We start from the raw sequence: 10,428 nt of genomic DNA on the forward strand, positions 1-10,428 counted from the left end.
GCATCGAAGCAGCAACAGGGCGAGTCACAGGAACTAAACCAAGAGTCGACGACGTTGACTTGACACCTCGTCGGCGTTTTTGCCTCTCGCTCCAGGTTGCGTTCGTGTTTTGGCAGAGCCGTGGTGCTTGGGGCAGACAGGTGGGAGAAGTGGAGGGCGTCCGAGGGACTAGCGCCTTACAGCGAGGTCAGCAGGTAGCGAGGAGACAGGAGAAGCAGCGGCCACGAGCAACGCGTACGAAATCACCCGCACCCAACACACAAAACGAAACAATAAAAAGCTAATTAACGAATCTGTCGGAGCTGCAGCTTTGGACTGACTCCTGAGGTGCCCGAGGACGAACTCGGCCTGCGTTTATTTCGTCAATTGGCAGGTGAGGACTTGCTTGACGAGACAAGCATCGACGTACTTGAAATTTGTGGACAGGCCGTTGCAAGTTGACGATGACCATCACTGCTTGACCCGAGAGCACGCGCCATTTGCCACGAATCCGCGGGGGTAACTACATTATGAGAACGCGCGGCAATCTCAGCTTGACTCGAACGCAGCGATTTCCGCATTGACCCTGTCCAGCTCCGCAGCGATCTCGGTACGCTGCTTGGTCGCGGTCTCGAGCATTTGCTTGAAACGATTCTGAACAGATACAAAGGCAGGAGGATAGCATGTTGTGACGTGAGCAATTGCACCCCATAAACTACTTGAGACACCAGCAGTAAAGGGAACCTACCTTGACAATGATGTTAGAGTTGGCGTCGACCTTGGCACTCAGCTCACTGATGTCGCGGTCGGCGTCGCGCACCGACTTCTGCAGCCGCTCGCGCATGGGCAACAACTTGAGATAGGCCGGGTCTGTCAAGTATTCCTTTTGGCGAGGAGGTTCTGCCGGCTTGGTTTCCATACCGTCCAGGATATCGTCCTCCAGCAAGTCCACCTCTTTGTCGTCGTCCTGGTCACGACCAGCAGACGAGTGGAGCTGCATGGGTGACAGCCTGGGACTTGGTGTTGGCGCAAACGCGGGTGAGCGCTGGACAGACGCCCGTCCGTCCGTTTGCGACTCGGCCTCCGAGCCGATATCTGTAGCTAGTGGGGTGTTCATGATCGACGCGTTGGCTGTACCTGGCACCGTGCTGTTTCCTGCGCTCGGGGGCAGCAACTTCTGCTGTTTGGTAGGGGGCTCTTCCGACAGAGTGAGGTACTCTGGGTGCTCTCGAATCAGCTCCATCTCGTCCGTGACTGTGATTCCATTCGGGTGCTCGTCATCCGCCATCCAGTCATAGAAGTCCACCAGCTCCTCGTGCACATCTTCGATCGCACCGCCGGCAATGATCTTCACGAGGTCCTCCTCCACACGAGCGACGTCACCTTTCTGACAGCAGCAACATGAAGAAAATAGCCATAAGTCATGAAGCACGTCCCACACCCAACGCGGACAACACACACCGGGAACGGCGTCGTCTTCTTGGTCTTGTCATACTTTCGCTTGATCACATTAGTGTTTGGCGGCGTGAGTCCATTGGTCACCTCCTCCTGCGTTTCCAACAGCTTCCTCTCCTCGTCTTTATCCGTCACCACGAAAATCTAACACAATAATGACAGCACATATCATCAACCTTCAGCACAGCAACCCTCCACCTGTTGCGAGCAAGCCGCTGAAGCCTCTACCTGTCCGATCTCACCGCTCTTGTAGAAGAAGTTGTCGTCGTAGGTCTTGTGCGTCTCCAGAATGCACGGTAACTGCGCTGCAGTTCCACACCAACGCCAACAAAGCCATCAGCAGTGTCCTAAGCCCGTCAAAAGCACACATTGCGACCACCGAGACGCCGCCCAACGCACCGATCTTGGCGGGGTACTCCTTGCCGTTCACGTGCAGCGTAAAGTGCTTGTTATCCGCTGCAAAATAGCCGAAATTACACCATAAAAGCGCGTTAACCCCCCGATATAACCCCTGTCTTCTCGCCGCCGTCTCTCTCCTCCTAAAACGCGCCTTACGGCGCCGCAAAAGCACGGTGCACGCACCACCAGACACCATGTCCACATTCGCCGAGTCGCCATTGGCGATGCCGGCGCGCACCTCCTGCGCCAGGCGCTTCGGCAGCTGCAGCAGGTACTGCTCCATGCGTGGTCAACCGGCGAGTGCGGAATTGGGTTACGCAAACGGCGTCCCTCCTCCCATTGGTCGAAAATGGTAATCGGCGTAATCGACCATCACTCTCCTCGTGTACCGCAGATACGGTACACTTGACGACCTTCCGCACTCGCGAGTGCGCACTCCCGCACTCGCCTTCAACCCCGCACGCGCTCTGGAGCAAGCGACCGACCGATGGCGGGCAAGCTGAAGGTGACCAAGGCGCAGGCGCTGGCCGACGAGGAGAGGCGGCCGCTGCTGGGGGGCGACGTGCACGTGACGCTGCGCCGCCATGACGCGCCGCCCGCCGCCTCGGGGCTGGGCGACCGGTACCCGTCTCAGGACGCGACGTGCCTGTCGTCCGCGCTCTTCTCGTGGGTCACGCCGCTCATGGAGCTGGGCAACCAGCGGCCGTTGGAGCACGACGACCTGTACCTGCTGGACCCGGCTAACCGCGCGCACGAGGTGGCCTCGGAGTTCCAGGCGGCCTGGAGCCGTCAGAGCCGCAAGCCCAAGCCCAGCCTGGCCTGGGCGCTGGCCTCGTGCTTCGGCGGCCAGATCGCCAAGGCCGGGCTGCTCAAGCTCGTGCACGACTCGCTGCAGTTCGTGGCGCCCATGCTGATCAAGGAGATCATCGCGTACCTGCAGAACCCCGACGCGCCGCTGAGCGAGGGCCTGATCTACGCGGCCATCGTGTTCGTCTCGGGCGTCGCGCAGTCGTTCCTGCTCAGGAACTACTTCTTCCACTGCTTCGAGGCAGGCATGAGGGTGCGCTCGGCCGTGTGCACGGCCGTGTACAGCAAGAGCTTGGTGCTGTCCGCCGCGGCGAGGCAGAAGAAGACGACGGGGGAGATCACCAACCTCATGTCCATCGACGCCCAGAGGCTGCAGGAGCTCTCGACGTTCATCAACAGCGTGTGGTTCTCGCTCTTCCAGATCGTGGTGGCGTGCTACTTGCTGTGGAAGCAGATCGGCCCCGCCACGTTCGCTGGCGTGGCTGTGATCATCCTGATGCTGCCGATCACCGCCGGCATCTCGAAGCTCATGCGCCGACTGCAGTTGAAGTTGATGAAGGTGAAGGACGAACGCATCAAGATTTGCAACGAAGTGCTGGCGGGGATGAAGGTCATCAAGCTCCAGGCCTGGGAACACTCGTTCACCAAGCGCGTGCTGGAATACCGCAGCGAGGAGCTGAGCAAGCTCAAAACGTACATCTACGCTCGCAGCGGATCGATGACGCTCTTTCGGCGATCCCGTCGCTGGTGACGGTGGCGTCGTTCTACACATACGTCAAGCTGGGCAACACGCTGGATGTCGGGACGGCGCTGACGTCGCTGGCACTGTTCAACATTCTTCGCTTCCCGCTGTTCATGTTGCCGCAGGTGCTTAACTCGATCGTCGAGGCGAGTGTGAGTGTTGACCGCTTGAGTTCGTACCTCCAGGAAGAGGAACGCGAGAAGGTTGGCCCTGGAGACTTGGACCGTGTTGGCATCCGAGTCAACAATGCCGATTTCATGTGGGATACTGCATCGAGTACGTCGTCCTCGTCGGAGGCGTCGTCGGGTTCACAAGAGGAGGACAGCTTGCTCAAGTCGGACTCAATTTTGGGCAAGGACGCTTTGGAAAGTGGGGAAAGTTTGCCAGTGCTTCAAAGTGTGACACTCGATGGCCACCCGGGTGATTTAATTGCCGTCGTCGGCCATGTGGGTTCAGGCAAGTCGACCCTTCTTAGTGGAATCCTCGGCGACGCCCGATGCAGTCGCGGTGAAGTGAACCTCCGTGGATCTGTTGCATACGTCTCCCAGCAGCCGTTCATTCAGAACGCGACAGTTCGCGAGAACATTTGCTTTGGTCTCCCATTTGATGAGGCCAAGTATGCCGAAGCTTTGCGCGTAAGCTCGATGCAGAAGGATTTGGCTGTGCTGCCTGGAGGGGATATGACTGAAATTGGCGAGAAGGGTATTAATCTCAGTGGTGGGCAGCGTACCCGCGTAGCCCTTGCGCGTGCTGTGTACCAGGATGCAGATATTTATCTGCTAGACGATATTCTGTCGGCTGTGGACAGCCATGTTGGTCATGACATCTTCAAGGAGTGCATCAAGAAATGTCTTAAAAACAAACTGGTGGTTCTGGTTACGCATGGTCTGACTTTTCTAAGCGAGTGCGATAAGATCGTAGTGCTGGAAAACGGTATGATCGTGGAGGATGGCTCATATGAAGACCTCATGGAGAAGGAAGGTGGACTTCTCATGGATCTCGTAGCGAAGTACAAGGACCAAGATCAGCAGCAAGAGCCCAACACCATCGAAGATGTCGAGGACGAAATCTCGCTCGATGAGCTGGAAGAGGATGAAGAGGACAATCCGACGCCCGAACGCCTGGGTCGGCGATTGAGTCGGTCGTCTGTACGCAGCGATCGTACCACGAGTGATGCTGGAGCCGATGCTCAACTGATGACCGATGAGGATCGATCTGTGGGTGACGTTGCGTGGCAAGTGTATAAGACATGGATCATGGCGTTTGGTGGAATTTTTGCCGGACTCCTTGTCATTGTTGTGTTCATCGCTACTCAATTCGTAAACTTACTCTCGACATGGTGGCTTTCGTTCTGGTCGGAGCACTCGCAGTCAAAGGATGATGACGAGCAACCGGCTGATCCGCAGTCGCAGATGTTCTACGTGTATGTGTACATGGGCCTCAACGCCGCGTACGCTGTGGCGTTGTACATCCGTGCCATTACGACTTACAAGGGAGGCCTGCGAGCGAGTCGATCACTATTCCAGAACCTACTGGCCCGCATCCTGCGCGCCCCGACATCTTTCTTTGACACTACGCCAACTGGTCGTATTGTGAATCGCTTGTCTAAGGACGTGTACACTGTTGATGAGAGTATCCCAGCAACATGGAGCATGCTTCTCAATACCTTCATTAGTGTGTTGGTGACGCTGGCGACTATCTCGTACGTGACCCCGATTTTCATGATCATTCTACTGCCTGTGCTGGTGGGCTACTACATCTCGCAACGGTACTTTATCAAGTCTTCGCGCGAATTGCAGAGACTAGACTCAATCAGCCGCTCCCCTGTATTTGCCCTGTTGTCTGAGACGCTTGATGGTTTGCCGACTATTCGTGCGTATCGTGCTGAAACCCAGTTTTCTACGAAGAATGAGGAGCTGATTGACCGGAACCAGCGCGCGTACTTCCTCAACTTTGCAGTTAACTGCTGGCTAGCTCTCCGTCTTGAGTTCGCTGGTACACTTATTGCAGCGTTTGCGGCTCTAACTGCAGTTCTGGCTCACAGTTCGGACCCTGAGCGTGGGGCAGCTTTTGCCGGGCTTGCAGGCGTGTCTTTGACATACGCATTCAGCGTCACGCAGTCGCTTAATTGGTCCGTGCGCATGGTGAGCCAGCTTCAAACGCAGATGGTGTCTGTGGAACGTATCAAGAACTACACTGTGATGGATACGGAGGCGGCGCTTACGAGTGTGGGTAAGCTTCCACCTGCTCAGGAGTGGCCGTCTGCCGGCGCTATTGAATTCCGTGATGTGAACCTGCGCTACCGCCCAGGTCTGCCTCGAGTGTTGCGCAATCTCTCCCTTCCATTCGCCCCCAAGAGAAGATCGGCATTGTGGGTCGCACTGGCGCGGGCAAGTCGAGCCTTGTGGTGGCGCTTATGCGCCTTGTGGAACTTGACAGCGGCTCCATCGTCATTGATGGGCTTGACATCAGTACCATCGGGTTGCACGAGCTGCGCAATAAGATCTCAATCATTCCGCAGGACCCCGTACTCTTTTCAGGCACAGTACGCAGCAACGTGGATCCATTCGATCAGTACACGGACGAGCAGATCTGGACGTCACTGCGTCGGGCTCATCTCGCGCATGTGGTGACCGCGCTGGACAGTGCAGTGGACGAGAAGGGTTCTAACTTCAGTGTGGGCGAGCGTCAGTTGTTGTGCATTGCTCGTGCCCTGCTTAAGCGGTCGCGCATTATTCTGATGGACGAAGCGACTGCCTCTATCGACACGGAGACGGACCGCAAGATCCAACGCAGCATCCGCGAGGAGTTCCGTGAATGCACCTGCCTCACGATCGCGCACCGTATCAACACTATTCTTGACGCGGACCGCATCCTTGTCATGGAGCGCGGCACTGTTGGCGAATTCGACACCCCCAAGGCTCTCCAAAAGAAGCCGGATGGCCTGTTCAAGGGACTTGTTGAACACTGGCAGAATGAAGGAAAGTAAGAAAGAGGTCTTGTAGCTTGAGTAGTGAAGTGGGCTTCATCGAAACTTCAGATAAACGAAAAATACACGATCGTCTTCTCCTTTTCGCCGGTGTATTTTGAGCAGTGTCAAGTCTAGCGTGTAGTTGTGATGACCTGGCGAGAAGAAGGCCACAATGAACGGGATGGCGAGTGCGGATCTGCCCAAGTGTGCTCGGACGTTGAGGAGGCGATATACTTGCTGACGAAGCGAGATCCCGTTGTCTACGACCGGGCTTCATTGACGTGGAGGTGTTTGATCCCGGCAAAAGCAAGCATTGAAACGCGTTTCGGCAAGGTATCGATACTACAGATATTTTCCCTGACCAGCTAACCGCTAACGAGGCCGAAAGGTGTTGTGTCTGATTGTTCGCAACCACGATGGAACTCTGGTTTGTTCGCACCCAAGCGGCACAGCATATTTATCGGTGAGGGCAAGGTGAAGTGACCGAGATATTGAGAAATGCTGACTTGTTGCGTGCGTTCGCTTTCAGGGCTACAACGTGATTGAAACTCCCGAGGTATGACAGATAGCAGCACTTGATTTCTCTAGATGAGACTGACTGAGACCGTTGCGTCCAAAACTTTTGAATCGAAAGGGTTCTTTCGTTGACGTAGGCATGCTTCCATCGGATACCGCTCAAGAGGGTTTTGCCGGAGGGAGGGTTTCTGGTCCGAGAGCTAGGTCTGAACGCGAGATCCCAACGAAGGTGCGTGCGCTGGACCTTCGAGGCTGCCACATTGGCCAAGACGCAGTAACACAGCTAAGTCGGGGACTCACGAGCAATGTACGTACTGTACTTCCTACAGGTTACACTGGTGTCGTTCTGACTACCTTTCACATGGTGTTATTCTAGCGTTTTGTGACGACATTGTCGCTGAGTGGTAACCACTTGCAGGATGGAGATATGGCGCTACTGGCTGGTGCTCTTATACACAATGGGTGTTTGTTGGAACTCACGCTAAGTTATAATGCTATCGGAGAGGTTGGATCAACCTCGTTGGCCAAGGCACTAGCGATGAATTCTCACCTGCGATTACTTGACCTCATGCACAACCGGATTGGTAAGGACGGTATCACGCCATGGCTTGGGGATACGCTGCGAGTCAATTATGCGCTACGTGAGCTCAAGCTTAGTCACAACGCTATTGGAGACAAGAAAACTGTCGATCTACTCCAGTCCCTATCGCCGAAACAACTAACGGAGGAAGAAAAACTCAAGGCGCGCATTGCCAATCGCCGAAGGGAGACGACAACGGCTGATGGCTCGGAACCCCACGAAAACAGTGAACCTTTCAACTCGACCCTGAGGACACTGCTTTTGAGCAACACTGGGATATCTGACGAAGCCTCAACGCATCTTGCTCACATGCTGGCGCACACGCGATCAATTACACATTTGGATATTTCCTGCAATGACTTTACGAGTGAGGGGAACATCGATATTGCGCGTGGCTTGCAGCGTAATTCATCGCTCCGATATCTAAACTATCGCGAGAACAGGTTGGATGAACCGGCCGCATTAGCTCTGTTACGGGCATTGAAGATACACTCTTTTCTCGATACAGCACTTTTCCAGGACTGCTTCGGAAGCGAGTCGACAGTGGGCAGCGCATTGGGCCAGTTCATTAAAACTTCACGAGCGCTGACGACGCTCGACTTGGTAAGTGATCACTACACATTTGACTTTATTGCTTTTTACTCAACTGATCTTATTGATCTACCAGAGTCACTGCCCCTTGGAGCCGCCTGGAGTGGTTGAATTGTACTATGCACTTGCTGATAATACAAACTTGCGTAGCATTGATCTGGTAAGCTGACCACTTAGTGGCAAAAGGAATATTATTGTGGATGCCTACAGCATATTCTAACATACCACTGAAGACTTGTTCAGGTCTCAAATCCGATAGTGCTGCAGGAATTCTAGCCAAGTCACTGCAGCAAAACACCGCGTTGACTTTCGTGAATCTCTCGTACAACGAGATCACCTTGCGGGGATGCAAGCTGCTGCGCGATGGTGTCGCAGCACGAAACGAGACAGCAGCCCGCCTTGTGTTGTCCCTGGAGGGCAACTCCGGCGAAAAGTGTCCAACAGGCACTGTCATCACAGGTGGAATGCGGCCCGTTAGGCCACCGCTAATTCACGAATAAATCCTGTCACTTGCCGAGCACAAACTGGCACCGGAATCGATCTCCAGATTGGGAGCGCTAGTTGAAGTTTCCGCAAGCTTTGCTACACATACGCTGGATCTTTAGATGTGTCAGTATTGACAATACACGTGACCCACGTAAGACTTCACCGTGAAGTGGGGCCATGTTTTTTTTTTTTTAATGCTTTCAATGGTGGCGCCGGTTCCTTTCCAAAGCTGGTCGGAAGAGCTGCAAAAGCTGCAAATGAGCAGCACCGTGACGGAAAGAGCGAGTTAGGCACGCTGCGTTGCAAAGCACAGACCGGATGCGACAGTCGATGGCTCGTAAAACTACCGTATCCATAGGGTGAACTCGTCCACGCAAGCAGTTGATTGCCTCGTGTGCAGCGCTCCGTCAAAAGGAGTGGCTGGCGTCCGCTCGAGGTGGTGCTGCAGGTAACATTGCGGGGGATGGACTTGTTGGTCTGCGGAGCTGCTGCAAACACGGTGCTTTGATGCTGGGGCTCACTTGAAGCACACACCCACGACGTTTTCTCCCTCGCTGCCGAATCTCCGAGCACGACAGCGCGCTACGCAAGGCGACGTGGTGAAGGTTCAAGGTGAACCGACCGCAGCAAATGAACATGTACCATGTGTAAGGATGAATGCACCAAGGCAGTGGAGGTTGTCACGAGCGTGTTCATATTAGACTTAGTGTACATTTTGGGCAGTCTAGTAGTTCCTACGGTAGCATTCTATCACCTTAGTGGTTCAAGCTGGAGCGGCATGCGCCGCACTCGCAGCGCGCAAAGTTACCGCACGGGAAGTCGTCGAACTCGAGGGCGACCTGGGTCTCCTCGTCCGAGGTGAGGGACGTGGACGACGACGAGCGCTTGAAACTGGTCGGCGACAGCGACATCGAAAGCGACATCGACGAGGTGGTCGACGCCGTGGACGAGTGCACCCGTGACAGGTCCTTGGTGGTCTGCGTGCTGCTGGACACGAACACCGCGAACACTTTGCTCACGTCGTCGCGCATCCTCGAGCAGCCGAGGTTGCCGTGGTTCACCAGCGACGCCTTGACCGTGTTGAGCATGCGCAGTAGTGCCACGCGGGTGCCCTCCACGCCGCTGGGGCAGCTCCTGCAGAAGAGTGAGGCCCGGGGGAAGTGGTGCTTGATCACGTTGCCCAGCCACTTGCACTCGGCGTTGCAGCGGTGGCCCAGCCGCAGTGCCTTGACGAGTCTCCTTCGCAGGTCACGGTACTCGTCGAACGGCCGGGACAGCGTCCACGTTGTCGCCTCGTCCTTGGAGGTCTGGTAGGTCATGTGCAGCTCGTACAGCACGTTGCGCTTGCCCAGTCCGTGCCGGGCGTTGGTGCTTGTGGTCATTTCGAGCGTCAGGTGCTCCAGCCACGCCACCGACTCGGGCAGAGCCGACGGTGTCGTCGAGAGCTGTCGGGTGGAAGCGAACATTGTATTGTAGCGCTTCGCCTCGCGGGGTCCGGGGCGGATCGAGAAATGAGCTCCACGATGGTCGACGAGGTCGCCGAGTGCATGGACCTGCGTCGCGCGTGATGACGAGTCAAACCTGCCTCCAAATACTTGAAAGGCTCATAATCAAGGCGAGCACCTTGCATAGAGCCCCGGTCCACCCGACGACGATTACCTGCGCGATTGCGCGCCCCGGAGCTCCCGGCATCAGCAGGTTACGACGCACCGCGGCCGAAAAAACAAAGACACGCGCGTCCTCCGTAGACCAAGCAGGGAATCAGTTCGTCAGCGATTTGCTCCGGGAGGAGCTTCGTGCCAGTCGCGACCTGCACCTGCACCTTCACTGCGAGGGCGTGAAGTACATCGGCACCGCGCCTGTGTCGCACGACCTGCTCGCGTAGGATACCCATGCTTTTAG

General features: G+C 55.7%; 4 protein-coding genes across 4 annotated transcripts; 2 read left to right on the forward strand and 2 right to left on the reverse strand.

Annotated features, from left to right (window-relative positions):
* Positions 1–528: 528 nt before the first annotated feature.
* Positions 529–2,116, reverse strand: IUM83_17399 (Transcription initiation factor TFIID subunit 7; the record flags this gene model as incomplete). The annotated part of the gene is made up of 6 exons (XM_067942352.1): positions 529–633; positions 728–1,366; positions 1,441–1,578; positions 1,663–1,739; positions 1,834–1,890; positions 2,017–2,116. 6 exons carry the CDS (start codon positions 2,114–2,116, stop codon positions 529–531), a joined length of 1,116 nt encoding a protein of 371 aa, XP_067782464.1.
* Positions 2,117–2,320: 204 nt separating this feature from the next.
* On the forward strand, positions 2,321–6,371 carry IUM83_17400 (ATP-binding Cassette (ABC) Superfamily; the record flags this gene model as incomplete). The annotated part of the gene is made up of 3 exons (XM_067942353.1): positions 2,321–3,292; positions 3,352–5,753; positions 5,822–6,371. The coding sequence occupies 3 exons, from the start codon at positions 2,321–2,323 to the stop codon at positions 6,369–6,371; spliced, it is 3,924 nt and encodes a 1,307-aa protein (XP_067782472.1).
* Positions 6,372–8,034: 1,663 nt separating this feature from the next.
* Positions 8,035–8,540, forward strand: IUM83_17401 (ATP-binding cassette (ABC) Superfamily; the record flags this gene model as incomplete). Its single annotated transcript, XM_067942354.1, has 3 exons — positions 8,035–8,052; positions 8,117–8,200; positions 8,274–8,540. 3 exons carry the CDS (start codon positions 8,035–8,037, stop codon positions 8,538–8,540), a joined length of 369 nt encoding a protein of 122 aa, XP_067782470.1.
* Positions 8,541–9,281: 741 nt separating this feature from the next.
* Positions 9,282–9,992, reverse strand: IUM83_17402 (uncharacterized protein; the record flags this gene model as incomplete). Its single annotated transcript, XM_067942355.1, has 1 exon — positions 9,282–9,992. One exon carries the CDS (start codon positions 9,990–9,992, stop codon positions 9,282–9,284), a length of 711 nt encoding a protein of 236 aa, XP_067782468.1.
* Between the last annotated feature and the right edge of the window lie 436 nt (positions 9,993–10,428).

Source organism: Phytophthora cinnamomi, assembly GCF_018691715.1.
Source record: "Phytophthora cinnamomi strain GKB4 chromosome Unknown Contig106, whole genome shotgun sequence".
Lineage (NCBI taxonomy): Eukaryota > Oomycota > Peronosporomycetes > Peronosporales > Peronosporaceae > Phytophthora > Phytophthora cinnamomi.